Below are 20,527 nucleotides of genomic sequence, written 5' to 3'. Positions count from 1 at the left end.
AGGGGCCTGGTCTGGGCTGGCAGCACCAGGGACCAGGGTGCTTGTCCCTACTTGTGTGTGAGACCCTATGAACGCTGTCAGGCAGGAAAAGTTGCCCTTTCCCCATTGGAAAGGGGAGGAGAGCTTTCCTGCCTTGGTTGTTGGGAAGGGCAGCTGGTCTTGGAGCTGGGTGAGCTAACCGTATGTTGCCAAAGGGGATAAAAGCAGTCCTATGCACAGTGGTCACTGCAGCTGTCTCCGTGGGCCAGGGCCTTTCCTGGTCAGTTTTCCTCCCAGGAGGCAGGTGGGGGTTCAAGGGGCCTCGGTTGCCCTGGCTTCTCAAACCTCTTGTCCTTACTTCTCATCATCTAGACAGCTTCCTTACAGAGAGGCAGGTCCTATTTTCTGTTTCCCCTTTGAAGACCTTTCTGTGTTGGCTGGCTGCTTCCTGTGTGGACGTACACATTGATGGAGCCAGGCTGCCATTCCCTGGATGTCTGGGGTTCCCTTGTGGAGCTCCAGGCCCCCCACCCCCATCTGCCTCTGCCCAAAGACAAGCTCAAAGATACATCCACCTTTCTCTCCTCAGGACGTTCTAGAATCGAAGAACACTACTATCAAGGACTTGCAGTATGAGCTGGCCCGGGTCTGCAAGGTACGAGGAACCCCGCCCCCCCTGCCCCTCTCTTAGCCCCCCCCCCCCCCCCCCATCATTTACACCTTCCAGGTATACACAGCCTGAGGCTGGCTGTGCCTTCTCAGGTCAATCTGTGTGTGGCCTGGGCCGCATCACCACAACTCTGGCCACCATCCTTGTGTCCCTTACAGGGCATGCCCAGCGGGTATCTGGTAAATGAGGGCAATTTGTCCAGCAGACTCTGTCTCTCTCTCCCTTTCTGACCTTTGCTCTTGCTGACCTGGCCTCTGGGGTGATTGGATGGGCTTCCTTTGTTTCTTCCACACAGGGAACAGTTACGACTCTCACCTTTTTTTCACTCCTTTGTAAGTCTGATGAAAGCTGCACACCCTGTCCCACACCAAAAACACACATCAGCATGGAAGCCTCCAGTAGTTGGGGAGGGGCAGTGAGTGCCTTGATCCCATCGCCCAAGAACCCAAGAAGGCCTGGGCCATGAACCCAAGAGGCCTCCCAGTGGTCTCACCTCTATGCCAGAGCCCACAGCTCTGTCTGGGCTTTGCCTGTGGGGAATGTGGACACAGTGCTGCCTACAGATCCCTTTACCTTGAGCAGCACCCCCATGAGTGTGACTCAGATAAGCCTATAAATCTGCAGGGTGGATGTACCTTCCTGGTTGTACTCTGCATCCTGGGTTGTGGAACCCCAGGAGGGAGGCAGTGCCTATCATTGGCGCTGGGCTTCATGGTGACCAGCCCTCCCTGGGCCTCTCCTCAGCCTGCCCATCTGGACCCTTCCCTTAGATATTCTGGTATCCCCTGATATTGACACACAGAATTAGGGCCCTCTACTGCTGTGTGCAGTTCTGGGGAAACGTCCATCACTCGTACCTGGTTGTCAGGAGGTCCGTCCCCTAGAGAGGGGTGAGAGCCAGGACACAGCCCTCTAGTTGTCTCTGGGGCTTGGCCATAGTTCACCCTTTAAATCTCAGCTCCAAGCTCCAGCACCCTTTTTTTTTTTGTTGATGGTGTGGATAATAAGCCCTTAGAGCTTTTGATCTGAGTCAGGGCAGGCTCCAGGCATTTCATGTACATCAGCTCTTCAAACACTTAGAACCATCTGATGCAATTCACCCTTTAAAAAGTATCCGTCTTCCAGAGTGGGAAACAGGAACCTTGCCTCATGTTGGCTCCACCAGCACTGCTGCCCAGACCTTAGCCTTCCTGGGAGTGGGGAGGGAGAGCCATCTGCACTCTCCACCTGGGGCAGGAGATAGCATCAAACAAAGCAGGGAGGCTCAGTGAGCACATATATGTGGAAGGTCATGCCTAGGAAGTCAAGGTGACCAGTTTGAATGAGAAATGCCGGACAAGGAACCAGGAGCATCCTCAGACCACAATTCTGCTCTGAGTCTGTATCTTCTGCCTCAGTTTCCCCATTTGTGAAATAACAACATCGGCAGCATCTACCATTGTGAATTACCTGAGTTCATGTATGTAAAAGTGCTTATGACCAGGTGTGGCCTCACATGAGGCACTGGTAAAGGTTAGCTTTATGGTTTCCCAGCACCACCCTCCCATGTCCTCCAGAGCTGAGTGGGCCTGGGCTGGAGTCAGCCTTGGCCTGGCCCTGCGCCCTGCCCTGATGTCGCTCTGATCCTATAGGCCCACAATGACCTGCTGCGCACCTATGAGGCGAAGCTCCTGGCCTTTGGGATCCCTCTGGACAACGTGGGCTTCAAGCCTCTGGAGACGGCTGTGATTGGGCAGACCCTGGGCCAGGGCCCTGCGGGACTTGTGGGCACACCAACGTAGAGCTCGACTGGGACTGCTCCCTGGATGACTTCCCTTTCACCAAGGACAGGAGCTGTTTGTTTTTTAGATTTGTATCATCTGCAAATGAAGGTTTTCTATGTTTGCTTTGTGTCCCATTGCCTGGCTCTGTGGAGGAGAGGCACCTCCTGGGCCCATGGTGCCCTGACCACTTCCTTCCCTGCTGCCTGTCCAGTCTCTGCAAACCCCTGCCCTCCTTCCCACCTCGGGGCCAGGGCAGCACTAGCAGAGGCCAGGCATCGAAGCGGCTTTACAGATGCCAGCACTGACTTTATTGATGCCTGAGATTCAGCTGCTACTGGAGATGGGGGAACCAGAGTCTCCCACAGGGACTGTGACCTGGTGCCCTCTGCGTGGGTGCCTCAGTGAGCCATGGGGATGGAACTGATGCTCACAGGCCAGCAGTTAGCCAGAGGCGATGGCTAGCCACTAGCTCCCTCGATACGTGGTGTAGGACCATGGGCTCAGCAGCAGAGGCACGTGGAACCTGTGTGTCTCGTTGGCGATGGTAAAAACAACCTGAGAAGCAGAGAAGGCACCAGAAGAGAGTGAGGGGCCTGCCTGTATGTAGTACACAAGCAGCCCAGACTGTGGGCAGGGGGTAGGAATTAATAAGCAGGGCAGGAGCCCCAAGGGCCAGCTGGAGCTGGGTGGAGCTGGAAACCTGGCCAGGGCTGTGGATGGGGCTGAACCCTGCCCAGAGAGCCCTCGGCTTAAGGAACCCAAAGGATCCACCCTGGATGGGGCCAGGTGACTGCCTCTGTCCACAGGGGCTGAGTCACTTTTGGCCCCGCCCCCCATCTCACCCAGGGATGGTTGTGTTGTGGTAAAGTCCCTGGACACCTTTCCTCTGGGAGCTCAAAGCAGGTGAACTCATCGTCTGCCACTGCCCTGGGAGAGGTGGGAGGGGTAGGACTAGCCTGACCACTGTAGGAACCTGGGTGAATCATGGGCCTCCACCCCTCTGGCCCACCCCTGGCCCTCACCTCCACATATGGGTAGAAGCTCTCCTGCCCTTTCTTCTTCCAGTAGCCCTCGGTGTCAAAGGACAGCTTGTAGGTGCCTGCCTTCATCGGGCCTGGAGGCAGGAGCCCTGGGCAGCGGCCATCTGAGTCGGTGTAGCTGGGGAGCGTTGAGGGATGGGGAGTGAGAAGTTGCCTCTGCCTGGCCCCACAGGATCTGCATGGCCAGTGGCCTCAGACCCCCCCACAGCCTGAGTCACTGGGAAAGCCCCCTAGCAGGACCATCTAGGGCCTGGGCTCCTGAAGCGTCTCAGGGATACCACTGCACTGACTTTTTAGACAGAACTCCCAATATACAGGAGTAGAAAACTAAAAAAAAAAAAAAAAAATCCCCCCCTATTTTATGAGCAACAATCCTTTTACATTGGCATATTTTTCCCAGATTTTCTCTATACATAACTGCTTATTTATAAAGTTAGGGAAATACTCTAAAATGGATTATTCTGTTCATACTATTTGATAATTTGTACTTTTCACTTAATCTATTGTGTGTGGCTTTCTGGATCAGTAACTGTACCCAAACCACCATCTGCACGGTGGCCTGTTTCCACTGCACCGAGTGTCTGCATGGAGGGCTCTGAGGGCCTGTCCCTTGGCTCACTGATCAGTCCCCGGTCACCTCTGGAGAGCTCTCTCACCAGCTGTACTTTCAAGGTTCTGTCCTGTGACTGGAAGGAGCAGCATGGACCCACACAGTGTATGGGGGTTAGGAACGGTCTCTACGACCCTCCAGAGCGGGCCACTCCCATGTGACCCAGAGGCCCAGCTTTTGTGAAGGATGGGGGGGCGGGGCGGATGAGTTCCATGTCCTCAGGCCCTGAACCTTTGTGGCCCAGCGGCCCATTCCCACCACTAGAGGGAGCCTGCCTCCTTCAAGAGGCTCACAGGCAAAAAAAAAAAAAGAGGCTCACAGGCAGCGCAAGCACCAGCAGGGGTGGGGGGCGGTGGCCCGGGCACTTGGCTTGCCTCAGCAGAGCCTGAGCCTGCGGCCAGGGCCCAGGGCCTGCTCAGGGGCCCAGCACTGCCAGGTGAGGCGTGGGATCCCAGCTTTTATTTGCTTCTTGCTGCCTCAGTCTCCCCATCTGTAAAAGGGGTAATTATGGCACCTGCCCACAGGCTGTAGTGAGAATAAGAACAGAAGTAAACTACCTGTTAATCACAGTGACAATGAGGTCTTTAGATTAGGCCTTAGGCCTTAGCCAACCCTGCTCTCAGTGAGAGGTACTGGGGGTGTGAAGCTGTCCACGGCCCCAAGGCTGAGGGGACCATCTAACAGTGGTCAGCACTGCCGTCTGCCCTCAGGGTCCACACTCACTGGCTGGCTGGGTCTTCTCCTTGTCTCCTGACTGGGGAGAGGTGCTCGGGACTCCTGTCCCACCCCAGACTTCAAGCTTACCTTTTCTTCAGCTCTGTCCACTGCTGGCCATGGTCCTCGAGCCTGGACAGACGGAGGCAGAGGCCCTGAGCTGGAAGCCCTGAGGCAGTGTCCAGCACATGTGTGGTCAGTGGGCTGCTGATCTGCTCCATGCCTCCGCCCTGAGCCGCAAGAGAGGGACAGGAATGAGTGCGTGGGGCCCAGCCTTATGTCCACATTGGCTTGGAGACAGCAGCCCTAGAGTAAACAGCCCTGGAGTATAGAGTTCACAGTGCTGCGGGACCCTGGAGGGTGGGGGTGGGGATGAGGTGGGGGCTAGGAATTGCTGAGTCAGCCACGTGAGGCTGTCGGGTGAACACACTGAAAACAGTTGAGACAACGCTGGCCAGTCCCCCACCCCGCCACACTAACCTCTACCAGAGCGCCTTCCCCTGCACCCAGCCCTGCAGAGCATCTCTGCCTGGAGGCCTCCCCCTCCGGCCGGTCCAGACCCAGGCTCCTCATCCTCCCGGAGTCCAGCTCTCTGTCCCCTGGCTCACGGGTCACCTGGGACCTTAGCCCCCTGGCCGCTGCCGAGGAGCCAGGGGCGCAGTGTGCATGCCGGCCCCCTACCTGCGAGGAGCCCAGGTGTCGCTGGAGCGCCCGCAGTCTCGGGGCGGCCCCGGAGCTCATCCTGCCAGAGTGGGAGGTGGTCCCGGGGCGCAGGCACCTCCCCGAGCCCGCCCTCGTCCTGACCCTGGCCTCTCCCAGGGCCTAAGAGCCACGTGTCGGACCAGACCAGGTAGGGGGGCGCGTCCTTCAGGCGGGGAGGGCAGCTCCACCTCGGTGTCCACCGGGGTGTCCCAGGGGCTGCGCTGCAGGGCTCGGGTGGGGCGACAGGGGTGCACAGACCTGCGGGGGCTGCAGAGGCTCCTCCCAGGGCCGGAAGGGGAGTTGAGCGCACCTGCGGGAGCTGGGGCTCGGGGCGGGGCGCAGGGCTGGGGGCGGAGCGGGAGGTGGGGCGCGCGCGCCAGCTGGACTCTCCCCCGGAACTACTGGGGTTTTTCTGTTGGGTTGTTTTTTTTTTTTCTTTTTTGTTTTTGTTTTTGTTTTTTTGTTTTTCCCCCTTCCCTGGGACACTAAGAATTTTGATGGAAGCCACTCAGAGGGGGCAGATAGATTTTCCGATACTAACTGCCCCGAGAGACCACATGATGGTGCCTCAGTTTCCTCTTTTGTAAAGTCGCAGCAGTAATGACTCCCGAGGTTGAGATGAAGCGAAGCTTCCTGAGCTGTCGCTCTTGTTGCACTACCTGCCCGTGGTCTTATTCCCCTCTAGCCCTCCACCCCTAAGGAGGCTCTACACACTACAGGTTAGGGCAGCTGAGTATTACAATTATATACATATAAAACATTTTAGGTAGCATAAATTAAAATAAGGACATTCTTTTTTTTTATTCTTTTTTTTAAGGACACTCATATTTAAAATCTGGAAAGGTCTACACCATCGTGTTAGTTGACTGGTTGTGTTGCTCTGGATATGAGAACTTTTTTCTTCCCATCAAAGTGCATGCATTTTCTAATTGCTGGATAGTGAGCATGGGGCATGTATAGTTTAAGAAGCAGCCCCTTCCAAGGTGGGGAAGGAGACCCTCCTAGCAAAGGTTGGGAGTGTGCTGGTTACACCTACTTTGGAGGTAATTAAGAAATAACTTTGAGATTTAAACACATATGATGTTTGGCTGGTATTATGTTTATAGGAGATAATCCGAAACAGATGGTCCCACCTGTTTTTGCAAACACCCATGGGTACAATAGACGAGCCGAGAAATAACCAGACTGTCTCCACTGGCGACAATTAAATAAATGGCCACTGTTACAGACCAGCACGTTCTGCAGTCCATTAAAAGAATGAAGCCCAATTGTGTGTAAAATGAACACTCCTTGAGTGGGAGTAGTGGCGAGGCATTAAACAGGATGTAGCAAGGTGGAGGCATCTATAGCTTGATGCTGTGAATGTAGCTTCAACTACATTAAAAAGAGTCACTCTCTTCATCCTCACAACAATCTCATGATGTAGGTAGTATTATCCCCATTTTATAGAAGAGGCCCAGAGAGGCTCTGTAGTAGGATATTTTCTAGTATGATACACAGAAGACTTATACCAGTGACTATCTCTGGGATGAGCAGTTCTGAATACGGTTAGTTGTTACCCTGTTACTCCTTTTCTAGAGACCTGACACTCTGCCCCAGGAGAGAACTTTGTGGCTGGGAGGGAGTGGGAGAGCAGGGCCTCTCTGGGGCCTACTTCCCCATCCTGTATCCACCCAGACAAAACTGCAGTGCTTAGGATCCCTGCCCTTTTCACAAGAGACTTGAGACCTTCAGCCCATGCCTGGCCTTCTGGCACTCAGCCCTCTCTGAGAGTCAGGATTATCATTGGGACATTGCATACTCTGGAAACTTCTCTAATGAGAAGATGACAAGGTCTCTTTTGGCATCTATAGGCAAATTAGAATAAGGTGCTTCTACTTTAAGACTCATATCTACCAGAAAATTGTCATAATAAATATTCAAATGGCCCATCTTTGGATTCAAAGTTATAATAAAATATGAAAACACTTGAAAGTGATAAAAAAATTCTGTGTTTTAAAAAAACTGTTTTTGGGGATCCCTGGGTGGCGCAGCGGTTTAGCGCCTGCCTTTGCCCCAGGGCGCGATCCTGGAGACCAGGGATCGAGTCCCACGTCGGGCTCCCAGTGCGTGGAGCCTGCTTCTCCCTCTGCCTGTGTCTCTGCCTCTCTCTCTCTCTCTCTCTCTGTGACTATCATAAATAAATAAATAAATAAATAAATAAATAAATAAATAAATTTTTAAAAAATTAAAAAAAAACTTTTTTTTTAAAAAAACACTGTGAGGTGTAACTTATCAAGTCAGTGCACAATCTGAATTGCTATATACAGTAACTTGCTGTTTGCTGTGACAAGGCTGGACACCCACCTGGGAGGTCATTTCTGTAAAGGGCAAAGTGTTTGGTGAAAGATCCTGGTGACCCATACTTACATCCTGAGACTCTGGTCCCCTCTGGCAGATGTCAAGGCAGTGTGAGTCTACTCCTGGGCAGTCTATGTGAGAGAAAGTGAGGAGCAGTGTCCCGGTGCCCGTGGCAGGAGGCTGGCCTAAGGAAGGAATGAGACAGAGAAGATCAGACCCTACAGATGGGTACCAGGTATGAGCATGTGAGATGGCACTGTAGGGATGCACCCTGTCCCTTAGAGGGTCTGGAGGCAGAGCTACTCTTCTCAGTGCAGATGGTACTGTGCCCCTGGTCACCTTTGCTGGAACAGAGCAGCCAGGCTGGACCCCTGTGTGATTCAGCCTCACTCAAGCTGTTCCTCACCCCCTGAGATGCTGGTCCAATCATTTAGTCTCCTCAAGTCTACATTTTCATGAATGAAACAGGTAAGATAATACAGCCCCTCCTGTTTAGTTTCTGGTAAAGATGTGTTGAGATAATGTACACACAGCTAAGCCACAACATGGAGCATAACTTGCATCAGAGCATCACATCAATGGAGGGATGTGGCCCACAGATGAAACATCCAAGCCCCTACCATTGTCTGTAGCTATGACAACAGCTGAAAATGTTTGGGTCTTCATGTCCTCCATTTGCAGACTGGCTCGAGTGGAAATGACACCTGTTTCTGAGTTGATGTCCAACCGATGGCTTGGGTCGTGCCATATCTGGTACCTGAAAGGGATACACCCTCATTCTCATCAGGCTCGGGCCATGTGTCCCCCAACCACCCTCCCAGGGCATAATGAGTAACTGGGTGCTGACAAATTTAAGTATTTCCTCTGGCTGGCACTCCAGGCACATGGCTGGATTTCTGCCCTGGGGGTCTTGGGCAGGTCTGGGGGCAGCAGGCCAAATCACACCTCTGGTCCTACCTGATTTTCTGAGACTGAAAGCTGTCTGGGTCCTGGGCCCTGTACGATGTGATTTCCTGGCCCACACCAACATCCTTGGGCATTTCCACCATCTTTGTTGGAGGTACAAAGACAGGAGCCTCATTCACGTCAACCACGTCCACAGTGACTGTGGCTGTGGATGTGGAAAGAGATGCCAAGGGCACCTCATTCACCACTGTAACATAAAGGGTGTATTGCTGCGTGGTCTCAAAATCCAAGCCCTGAAGAACACAGCAAAGGGGAGTCAAGGGAGTCAGGCACATAGCTTTTGGGGACTTAGCACAGCAGGCCTCCCTTTTGCTGGTCTACAATAGAGCATAGGCCCTGGCTTGTGACCCTCTGCTGGTCCTGAGGGAAGGTCATAGCTTGGTATGGCAGGGCGGAAGTGGCCTTGTAGAGAGTACCCTGTGCTCTCTGCTGAGCTGGCTCTCAGATACTTCACACTTTGCATAGCAGTGAAGAGGTGGACTGTGGTTAAGATCTTGGCTCTGCAGCACAAGCTGGTGACTGCTTCTCTGGCCCTCGGTTTACTCACCATCAAATGTCCATAATTACAGCGCTTCCCTGATGGAGTTGGTGTGAAAAACTGAGTGTTAGTGTATAGACAGCCTGTGGTACTTACTGAGACTGTGTGTTAGCTCTGTTTTCTTATCCTCGGACCTGTGAGGCAGTGGTGTGCCCTGAACAGGGTCCCCAGGTGGCTGGCCCAGAAGTCAGCTGAAATTGGATCCCTCTGACTTAGGCCTCAGTCCCAGCAAGGCATGTGGTTATTCCCAGGAGTCAGTTCGCCCCCTAGCGCATTCTCAGATTTGATGCAGGTTGGTAGGTAAATGTTCTGGGGCATACCCTTCTGTCTGCACACTTGTCTAGATGCTCCCTTTGGCTTTCTCCATGCCTATTCCAAGTGTCTCCATATTTTGAGACCAAAAGACCACATTTGGACAAAGAGCAATGAGTGCCTGCTCCGTCCCCAGCCTCTTGAGAAAAAAATCCTCCCAGCCCAGCAGAGGTTCCTGGGACTGTCCTCTTCCCCCACAACTCCTTCCCTCCCTGTTGTCATCTTCTTCTTTTTTTTAAAGATTTTCTTTATTTATTTGAGAGAGACACACACACAGCAACAGAGAGAGACAGAGAGAGAGAGCGCATGCGCACAAGCAGGGGAAGGGGCAGAAGCAGGGAGAAGCAGACTCCCTGCTGAGCTGGGATCCCAACATAGGACTTGATCCCAGGACCGTGGGATCATGACCTGAGCTGAAGGCAGGTGCTTCACTGGCAGAGCCACCCAGGCACCCCCCACCCCTCTCTTCTTGTTTTCCTCTCTCTTTTTGATAGCTCATCTTCGGTTTTCTGGGGAATGGGGAGCAGATGGCTCCAGGCCCTCTGCCCACTCTGAAGACTATGGCTTTGGGGACCTGGCTTCCTGCCTCTAGGGGTAAAGCAACAGCTTCAAGCATAGGGAGGGCAGACAAATGTCTCAGGCAAGATGATTCCAAGGCATTGCTCAGAAAGACTCGAGAGCCTGAGCCCCTCTGTTCTTAAGACCCCTTTTCTCTCCCTCCTTCCTGTCCCCCTCCCCCCCTCAGGGCCCCTCCCACTTTGAGGGGAATCCAAATGAAGACACCTGTCCCAGTTTAGCCCTATGGAAACATCCCAGATTAGTGTTTTTCTGGGAGAAAACAGGCAGAACTTCTGAGCTCTAGGGTGATGATGGGACCATTTTGACATAAGGACTAGAGAGGACCATCATCGCAGCAGAAAGTCCTCACTGGGAAGCTGCCATCTTGGTGTTAAGAGTGTGGTGTCTGCTTCTGTCCTGTCCCAGGACTAATAGATCACAGCGGCCATGTCCTCAGAGCTCATACCCACCTTGGCTGTTTTCAAAAGGCCGTCATTGGTCTCAGGGTCCGTGGTGATAGTAAAGAGGCCACCTCTGTCATTGAGGATGGAGAACACTGCCTTCCATGCTGGGGAGCCAGCAGCATCAGCATCTTTCACGTACAGCCTCACTATCCCTGCATCCACCTTGTTCTCAAACACGTGGCCCGTGTACTGCAAGAGAAGGACACAGGCACTCATTCCTGATGTCCTGTGTGGGGACTTGGGAAACAAACAGCCTGTGCCAGCCTCACAGACTCCACTATTCTTAAGCAAGATGGGCCACGGCGGGCAGTCTTTTTCTTAAAGTGGGTATATGTGAACCTAAGCTGAGCACCTGCAAAGGCCCTGGATGTACATGGAGGCAGTGGGGCTTCCAACAGCTCAGTGTTTTCACCCTGTAGGCAAGGGGCTGGAAAGCTGACACCATGTCTCCCAAGCTCCCGCAGCTTCAGTCCCAGGTGTGTATCAGCTGAGGAGAATGTGTCCCTGTTGACCAAGTGCATCTGCCCCCGGCTCTATTCTCAGGTTGCAGCCCCTGTCAGAAGATAACTGTGGCCATCAGCCTTGCAGGCCCAGGAACTGAGCAAGAAGTCAGACCTGGAGTGGCTCTTCGAGCCTGTCCCTTGCCCCTCCTGTCCCTTCTGAGTCAGTCTCCATAGGGAGCAAGTGTCTGTGTCTTAAGTCTGTCCCGTGTGACTGTCAGAATTGCTATGCTGGAGCACCTGCCAGGCTAGACCCTGACTCCAGCTCTAGTCACTTTGGGAGCGATGCTGGCTTTATCACTCAGGAGGACTATTTGGATGATATGGGAACACCTACAACTGCCTCTCCATTTCAGTTTAGGGATTACAGGTATGTGGACCTCTGCCGTCCTCTGTCTCTTTGTATCCTGGCCTTTCTTTCTTTTAAAGATTTATTTATTAGAGAGAGACAGACAGACAGACAGACAAGCTGAGGGAGTGGCAGAAGGAGAAGGAGAAGTAGGTTCCCCATGGAGCAGAGAGTCTGATGTGGGGCTAGATCCCAGGACCCTAGGATCATGACCTGAGCTGAAGGTGGATGTCTCACCGAGGAGCCTCTATCCTGGCATTTCTTCTTGGGAACAAGTGATAGAGAAGGACGGGCTTCCTAATTGTAGCAGGTCCAGCAATAGCCACCTTCTGAGTTCAAATAATTTTCTCAATTATTTTTAGTGTCTATCTCCCAGAGTGGAGACAGTGTGCTGAGATCAGACTGGTCTGGGTTCAAATTCCCGCCTATGAATTCCTGTGAGCACTGTACATTACTTACTGTGGTCCTCACACACCCTCAGAAGACAGAATTACTGCTCTCCCTTCATAGAAGATAAACACAGGGAGGTCAGATGACTTCTCCATTTCACTAGGCTGTCCGATCTGTATCACTCTCAGGTGATATTAATCTGCTTGGCAGCTCTGGAGGCAGGTGTTACTGTCACCATCGATTTTGGAGAAGGGCACAGAAAGGCTAAGGTCATAGTCCCAGGACTGAAAAGGGGATGCTTGGAACTTGGTTCCAAGGGCCACTGCCTTGAGCACATCCCTGGACTTCATGCCAGGGCTCTGGCCTATTTCCCCTGAGAGAAAGCAGCTCAGCCACCATGAGGACAGAACACACATACTAAAGAAGATGAAGCAAAAAGAAGGAAGCTGTGTCGCAGTGTTGCCACTGGTCTGCCCAGTAGCTCGGGCCTTCTGTGTCTGGATGGTGTTACAGGGAGCAGTAAACCAGTCATGGTGCTAAACCATTCTTGTTGATTTTTCTGTTCATGTAGATGATAGCATGCCTGTTTCATGAGCCTGAGATCATGCAGGGAAGCTGTGAGGCACACAAACAGCTCAGTAACTTGGAATTGACAGTTGTTCTTGGTCGGTTGGCAGCCCTGGACAGCTACAGATACCTGTGTCCCAGCGAGAAGTTACTGGTCTAGCTGCTGAGCACTGAGAGCTGGGAGGTTCTTGCCTTGCCCTGAGGTGCTGAGGAGGCGCAAGTGGGACTGCCCATTGGAGCCCCACTGAGGCATTGGAGATAGACTCATCACAGGAAGAGTGCCACGGCCCATCTTGAGAGTCCTCCCAGGCTATTGTGATGGGGATTTGTGGTTGGAACTCGGAGACTTTGAGCCCATTCCAATCATTGCCTCAACTGAGAATACATAAAGGCACTTGGGACCTTTCTTTATGGAGGAAATATTGACAGAGTCTCACCACATGCGCTGATGGGACACAAAGTGACAAGGGGTAGGGACAGTCCTAAACACCTAAACAAATCCAACATTTTCAGATGGTGGTATGAAGTGAGAAAGAAATACGGTGTGCTGTGCCAGGGGTTACAGGCAATGGGCTTGAGTATAGTCTTCTCCAAGAAGGAGAGAGATGCTGAAACAGGGATGGGACTGGCATGTTGAAGGACCGGTGAGGAAGCAGAACGGATGGAGCTGGGGGCGTGTAGCTGAGGGATGGGACCAGAGATGGAGCCCCTTCCCTGCCCTCAGGACAACCACATCTTGTTTGTGTCATGGACTCCACCTTCCACACTCATCTGCCTATTCCAGTCACCACAGGCCCAGAGAGGGGTGCCCGTGCCCCGGGACAGGGAGAGTTGGTCAGTGTGACCCAAAGATGTCCAGAAGGTTCTAAAATGCAGTCAGACTGAGATCTGAATCATGACATTACTGCCCAACACAGTGACACACAGATCACTGTACAAAGGTCATGAGACATCCACCAGGTTTTCCTGGACTTACCGAAGTGGGGCTGAAGACGGGAGGGTTAGGGTTGCTCTGGGTGACTGTGATCACGGCCTTTGCTCTACAACTTAAGCCTTCACCTTGGAGGTCAGCAGCTTGGACTGTCAGGGTGTATGCAGGAGCACTCTGCAGACAGGCGTGTAGCAGTCAGCACTGAGGATTATAGATGTAGGTTTGGCTCATCCACCCAGTGGCACTCAGAGAGTAAATGTGGAACGCCAGAGGCAGCAAACCCCTCCAGTAAATGACTGGCTTTCAGGGGCAAGGGTCCTGTCAGGCACTCAAGGGGAGACTTAGGTCACCATTCAAAGAAACAAACTTTGGATAAATCAGACTATCCCCTCCCAATCAGACCCAGGAGGAGAGTTTCCTGGATTGGGATCTGATCAATATATACTCCCAGTCCCAGCACTAGGTCAGGGGGTCCTGGGACCCCTTCATTTATGTGTGGAACAGTTATGGAGGGTGTGATGTTAGTACTCTTCTGTTTCCACCAGAGAATGTGGTCTAAATTTGTGGGAAACAGAGTCATTTCATTTTGCTCATTATATGAGGGGTCTTGAGGATCACATTTGTAATTAACCCCAGTGATACCTTAGGGTTTACTACGCCCAGGGCTCCAACAGCCTGCCTGCACCAGCAAGACCCTGTCTGTAGCAGATAGATGCCTCTTCTGATTGGTCAGGTGTCTGTTCTGATTGGTTAGGAACCTGCATTGATTGGCTGGTGCCTGTGCCTTAACTGGCTGAGACTAATTTACATGTAACTGCCCCACCTGCTGGCTCCTGCTACTCCCTGACCTGTTGGTCCAGCCCAGGATCGAGCACAGAGATGACTCCTGTTTGCCGGTTGATGGCGAACATGTTGGAGTGAGGTACCAAGGGATCTTGGCTGAGGATGGTGTAAACAATGGCTGCATTGTAGGTGTTCTCATGGTCATCCACATCTGTTGCGGTTATTTGTAGCACGGATGTTCCTACAAGGACAAAGGGGACAAGAGCTGTTAATCTCAGAGCTAACAACTGGCAGGGCAATACAAATTAATATCAAAATCTAAAATTAAATATGTTCCTTTTTTAGTCTATCACTATACTTATCAAATGATATAAGTTCTAGTTCAAATAATTCAGCAAATTATAATAATTTCTAGATGATTTGTTTACTTTTTCCAGAAATCTTCAGGGCATCTTTATAAAAGTTGTATTTATTATTTTTGTTTTTAAAAATTTATTTATTATTTAAGTAAGCACTACACTCAGTGTGGGGCTCCACCCCACGACCCTGAGATTGAGAGTCACAAGCTCCTGAGCCAGCCAGGCGCCCCAGGGCATCTTTTCCAATTTTTTAAAAAAGTTTTTATTTAAATTCCAGTTGGCTAACATACAGTGTAATATTAGTTTCAAGTGTACAATATAATAATGCAATGCTTCCACACATCACCTGGCGCTTATCAGGACATCTGCCCTCCTTCATCCCCATCACCTGTTTCCTCCATCCACGCCTTCCCCGCCCCCACACACAACCTCCCTTCTGGTGACCAGCAGTGTATTCTCTATAGTGAAGAATCTGTTTCTTGGTTTGCCTCTCTCTCTCTCTTTTTCTCTCTCTCTTCTCTTTTGGGCATCTTTTGACATGGCTGTCATTGTGGGATCCTTGTCCCTCATAAACATGGATGCTGAGATCTGCAGGGGCTCAAGGGGAGGGTGAAGTGGCTGTTTTATATCTCATCTGTCTAGCTATTTGATGGTTCTTAGGCCTCTCTGTCCTTCTTGGTCCCCTGCCATTGTCAGGGGAGTCCTGTCGACAGAGACCAGACAGGACTGGAGCCAAGCACACAAGCCAGATGGAGAGAAGTGCTGGGCAAAGGTGGGTGGGGGCAGTGCAGCCTCTGGAGTTTGGTCTACCGAGATAACCTGAAACATGTGTACCTCATGTGGGTGATCAGAGTACAACTGGCACTGGCTGGTGAGCCCTGGTTTGTTGTAGGGCCAAAGGCAGCATGAAGATAGAAAAGAATGAGGAATAAAGCATTAGTGGCTACTAGCGGCAGGCCAGGAAGGAGAAGAAAGAATCCATCACAATGTTCTTTCATATGAAATACCCTGTGATTTTTTGTTTCATTTATCTTAAGTTCCAGAGAATGAGGACCTCAACATCCATTCCCAAAATGTCAGGTTAGAAGCCATGGACATGTGGGCCTATCAGTGTTGCCTATGATACTATCATGGGATTCCACAGGTTTAATGTCATGCCTGGAAGTCCAATAACCGTTCGATGTGTAAGTAAGAGCCAATTGAAAGCGGAGTGTCCCCTGAATCAAGAATAACCAGTCAGGTTCTTGTTTGCAAGAGCATGAATTGGGAAATTTGTAGGAAATCCATCAGGGAGAAATGGAAGCTAAAGCCGAAAGGAGGTGTAGAGGAAGCTATGAAATGAGAATGGCCACAAGATGGAGGAGGGTCTGTCTGGGCACCAGTTATAGAGATGCAGAAACCAGCAAATGCAGACAGGATATAGAGACAGAAGTGAAGCAACCAGTGGGTATTACCTGGACAGTGGTAGACCCATGATCCCTGGACTTCTTGGGCCCAGAAGGACCTTGTCGGACCTTCTTTGTGGGGTCCTTTCCACCTGTAGCCCTCCCCAATCCAAAACAGTCTATCCCTTCTCATCTTCAAGTGGAACTCTTCTGTTCACTGGAACCCAGGATGTTCATCTCCTCTAGTGTTTATACTTCAGTTTCCCAAATTCTTTATATTTTCCCTGAATTTACTGGCATGTCTCACTAAAACCCTGTATTGTTCTAATTCACCTGGATGGGCTCTTTCCATCACAGACCCCTCAAAGACCGCCTGGGTGAATTCGGGTCTGTTGTCATTCTGGTCTGTCACTGTGATCACAATCTCCAACGTATCCTCCACAGCATTCCCAGTTGAAGACACAGCATGAAGGAAAAGCTGAAAAGCAATAAAAGTACAGCAGGGGCCTGTGGGGGGCCACCCTAGCCAGTGGGTAGCTGTCCCACAGAAAGCTCATTACAGTGAGAGCCCACTTCCTACCTTAATCTCACACTTCAGTGCCTAGGAGTCTGAGAAAGCAGCACTGACCTCAACCTTGGTCATGTCACTAAAGATTGTGTCTGTGTCACCTCAGGTTCCTCTGATGTGATGCTCAAGGCAGAGTGCTAGCTGTCATCCTACTCACTCCCTTCTCCATAGAAAGTGCCTCCGCTGGGCACATTGCCTCCCATGCAGCTGGGTGGGACCTTGAGGACTGACGGCTTGGTTTCTGCAGTCTGAGCCCCTTCTCCCTTACTGGGTAGGAGAGGTGGGCCAGCTCTGAAGGAAGGCAGTGTCCTCGGGAGGAGAACAAACTGAGGCTTTATTTGGGCCTCCATTTCCCTCAGAGGGGTGTGGTGGAGAGTCTTCTGGACAAAACACCCCAGAGAATTGTATTTAAAGGATGCTCAGCTAACATACATCAAGAACTTAGCCAGAGCTCGATATCATTCAAAATGCTTCACATACATTAATCCAACAGCAAAGGGAGGCTGAGGGTGTCACGACCATACCCATGGACATAGAGTAAAGAAGTGTCAGAGCTGGGCTCTACCAGAGGTTGTGTGACTCTGGGTCCTACACTCTTAACATTTAGAGATTATCTAGAATGTTCTAATCTAGAGTCTACTTTCTGTCTCCCTGCTGCACCTTGGTCTTTGCTGCACAGGTCCTGTCTAGAGCGGGAGTCTTCGTGATGTATCTTTGTAGCTAACAGTAGTGGCAGAAACCATAACAACAGCCTACATCTCCCTGCAGTGCTGCTAGCTGTCTTCTCTGAGCGCAGAAGCTTGCATCTCATGGAACCCTCACCCCAAAAAGTCTTGGAACTTGTCCACAAGTGCACAGCTAATTCTTAAATGGTAAATCCCAGATCCGTACCCACCTCTGCCTACCTTTCCCTCTTAACTGTCAAGTGTGACACCTGGAATATAACAGGTGTTCAAAAAATGCTTCACGAGTAACTCCAAAAGTTAGATGGTTGTCTGAAATATTTAGAAAATCAGATGGCTGCCCTGATGAGAACCCCCCCACTCCCCCGAAGCCACATATAAGACACTCACAACATAGTGGGATTTTTTTTCTCTGTCCAGGGGCTTCGTCACCTTCAGCCATCCTGTTTCTCTGTCCATGATAAACACGCCATAAGGAGGTTCATCAGCGCCTGTGCCAGTGATGCTGTAGAAAACCTGGATTTCCTTGTTCTTGTTAGATTTGACCTGAAGGCAATACAGAAGCAGAACAACCCAAGAAGGACCCCAGTCAAGTGTAAGTCCCTCTCCGTAGGGAACTCTAGGATGAAACCAGAGTCCTCCCTTTGCAATACCTGAGCCACCATCTTTGGGAATGGCCCTCTTTCATTCTCTGGGATGGAGAGGGGAGGGACAACCCAGTCTCTCTTTTGCCTCTTGAGACCGAAGCGGGCATGAGGGAAGGTTAGCACCTCCATCTGGTATCCAGTGTGAGCACCCTAGAAGGACAGGAAGTGAGGGACCATAGCACAGACCTAACTTCAGGGAAGCCAGCTCTTATAAACACCACACTGACCTGCTGGAGGGTCTCGTTGCCATGCAGATCTTTCACCCCCAACCCCAGCTTTTGAGGTGTCTTGGGAGCCCCCTCACTGAAAGGCATCCTCTGGGAAAAAAGCTGCAAAATCAATGAGAAGTAGGTTAAGAGCACAGGGGACAGGCTTTGGGACAATGCTTGGGGTCCGGCCTGTGTGTCGGCACTCAGTGTCTTGTTCTCCTATGCTGCCCAGAAGAACAAAGGCCTCCACCTCCACCATGGCCTTCAGGGTTTCCCAACACCTTCCCCTGAGGGGAAGGCTGAGAGGGGGTGCTCTGTGATATCATGGGAGGGGTGAGATGGAGTGAACATCTTCTCCCTAAACCCAGGAGATCAGAGAACTTTCTTAAGCACTGAATGTAGTGCATGTTTTAATATACCAAAACTAGGCCAAAATCTGGTATAAAACCTCTTTTTGGAGACACCTTTCATGTACAACGACAGGGGGGGAGAAAAAAAAGACAGCCCAATCCTGGTTATGATGTAACAGGGAAAACTGCAAGAAAGGTGCTCAAGATAGTTTGTGCAGGGAAAGAAACAGGTGAGAAAGGAAGATAAGGGCTCAGGAGTGTTTGTAAGAGAAAAATGTGCAGGTGTCCAAGTGTGTGTGCATAGTTGTGTGTGATCAACAGATGTTCCCTCTGAATAATGGAATTATTATACTGGGTGGTTCTTATTTTCTGTGTTTTCTTAATTTTTAAAACCATAACAACTGCATATTATCAGGAAAAACCCAATAAGTTATTGCTGTTAAGTAGGAGAGCTTGCAAATTAAGATATTAAAGCACATATATCAGAATGTTATAGGATTTTTTTCTAGGTTATGAGAATAACAGCCTCTTAAATTAAAAAAGTATTTTAAAAATTGTCTTTAGTAAATTTTGAGCAGTTTGATCTTTTTTTTCTATTTTAAAGATTTTATTTATTTATTCATGAGAGACACAGAGAGAGAGGGGCAGAGACACAGGCAGAGGGAGAAGCAGGCTTCATGCAGAGAGCCCGACATGGGACTCCCGATCCCAGGACTCCAGGATCACACCCTGGGCGAAAGGCAGGTGCCAAACCACTGAGCCATCCAGGGATCCCCTCTTTTTTTTTTTCAAGTGTGCTCCACACCCAATATGGGGCCCAATGCGGCACTTGAACTCCCAACCCTCAGATCAAGACCTGAGCTGAGATCAAGAATTGGATGCTTAACTGACTGAGACAGCAGGTGCCCCAAGCAGTTTGGTCTTTGAAACAGCATCTGTGGGTGACATTCCTCCCCAAGGGTTCTCAGAGGCTGATTCAGATACTGGCTCGGCTAATAGGACTGGGGCCAGACCTGCGTGCGGCCAGACAAGGGAGAGTCTGAGAATCAAAGACAAATTTGGTCAATTTCATATAAGTTTACCCTCATGTGCTGCTTGGGCCCTGGTTAGACTGGTCCCCACTCCCTTTGTGGAAGGGGCTTTGCTGTTCTAGGTTCTTTGTTAACCGTCCTGGTGAGTGACAGCCTCACCCGCCCAGCGATGGTCCCCAAGCAAGCCCTCAGTGTTCTTACCTGGGTGGCAGACAAGAAGAGCAGAAAGCAGGTGGGACCAGCCATAGTGTAGCTGTGGCGGCCGCTGCAGTCACAGAGTGGTGTGTGATGGGGATCGCTGGCCAAACTGCCTGGTTGTCTCAGCCCCTGATGTCCCACTGCCCAGGGACTATCGATTGTCCATGGCAACCACAGTGTGTGTGTGTGTGGGGGGGGGGCAGGTGCTGGGAAGACAACAGGTGCAAAGATCTGCCATGTGTTACAGGAATAGGGCGGTGGCCTCAGCTAAGGGCTTCTCAGATGTCTACCAGGAGACAGAGACACGGAAACCAGCCAATGTCAGGTATTCCTCTGAGCCTCCTCTTCGAAAGGAGGATAATGACTGCTAGCAGCTGATATAAACACCTGGCTAGCTCCCTTGCATGCCGTGACCTGGGAACATGTGAGATAGTGAGGACAGGGTGAAGTCACTGTAGGTATCATTCACTGCCATTTTCACAGCACAGGTCAGCCCTGTTCTATGAAGGTGGGACTTCACACAGGTAGATTGGGTGGGGTGGGGGAGCCTTCTTGTAGGCTGGTGGCCACACTGGGAATGGGGTTGTTGCTGAAGGGGAGGAAGAAGGAACAGACAGGTGTCTCCTCATCTTGAATTGGTAAGCCCCCCAGGGGGAGTTCCAGGTCAGTTCTGGGAGGAAATGGAGGCAGGAATCACCTGGAAGCTTATGGGTTCTCCTTCCACTATATTACAGTTGTGAACTCCTCTGCCAGCATGACCCCTAATCCTGTCCTCTGCGATGGCTCATGCTTAAGTCACAGAACACTGAGGGTTCAGGTGATTTCAGCCTGATGCTGTATAGGGAAGAGAATCATCCCCTCTCTTCTTCCCATAGGGAAAGAAAGACACCAATACACACCTTCCTTTACAAAAGCATATGG

At 51.0% G+C, this 20,527-nt stretch overlaps 2 protein-coding genes and 1 long non-coding RNA gene across 7 annotated transcripts in view; 2 read left to right on the top strand and 1 right to left on the bottom strand.

The window, feature by feature from the left end:
* Positions 1 to 3,904, top strand: part of GAS8 (growth arrest specific 8) — a 21,115-nt gene extending 17,211 nt beyond the window's left edge. For 3 of the 4 annotated variants that reach the window (XM_038537963.1, XM_038537964.1, XM_038537962.1), the window contains exons 7-8: positions 569 to 634; positions 2,281 to 2,430. In XM_038537963.1, coding sequence (XP_038393891.1) covers positions 569 to 634; positions 2,281 to 2,430 — 216 coding nt within the window. Of the gene's footprint in view, positions 1 to 568; positions 635 to 2,280 lie in introns of all 4 variants that reach the window. The other variant, XM_038537961.1, reaches the window with a different exon arrangement.
* LOC489647 (cadherin-1-like) lies at positions 2,698 to 19,771 on the bottom strand. Its single transcript, XM_038537960.1, has 14 exons — positions 19,610 to 19,771; positions 18,046 to 18,147; positions 17,825 to 17,968; positions 17,562 to 17,717; positions 16,254 to 16,398; positions 14,242 to 14,417; positions 13,439 to 13,567; positions 10,663 to 10,845; positions 8,776 to 9,017; positions 8,439 to 8,575; positions 7,888 to 8,003; positions 4,867 to 5,006; positions 3,435 to 3,570; positions 2,698 to 2,967 (listed from the first exon to the last, which is right to left on the bottom strand). The coding sequence occupies exons 1-14, from the start codon at positions 19,652 to 19,654 to the stop codon at positions 2,878 to 2,880; spliced, it is 1,941 nt and encodes a 646-aa protein (XP_038393888.1). The 5' UTR covers positions 19,655 to 19,771; the 3' UTR covers positions 2,698 to 2,877.
* Positions 14,191 to 20,527, top strand: LOC106558838. Of its 2 annotated transcripts, XR_005359902.1 has the most exons (5): positions 14,191 to 14,315; positions 17,257 to 17,360; positions 17,592 to 17,766; positions 19,854 to 19,931; positions 20,482 to 20,527. It is a non-coding gene; the product is annotated as an uncharacterized LOC106558838 (long non-coding RNA). The 2 variants fall into 2 exon arrangements; XR_005359903.1 differs by lacking the exons at positions 19,854 to 19,931; positions 20,482 to 20,527 and adding an exon at positions 18,982 to 19,029.

The sequence above is a fragment of the Canis lupus genome, chromosome 5, assembly GCF_011100685.1.
Source record: "Canis lupus familiaris isolate Mischka breed German Shepherd chromosome 5, alternate assembly UU_Cfam_GSD_1.0, whole genome shotgun sequence".
Taxonomy (NCBI): Eukaryota; Metazoa; Chordata; class Mammalia; order Carnivora; family Canidae; genus Canis; species Canis lupus.
The sequence above is the reverse complement of the archived record's forward strand: the minus strand, read 5'-3'. Positions and strand labels throughout refer to the sequence as shown.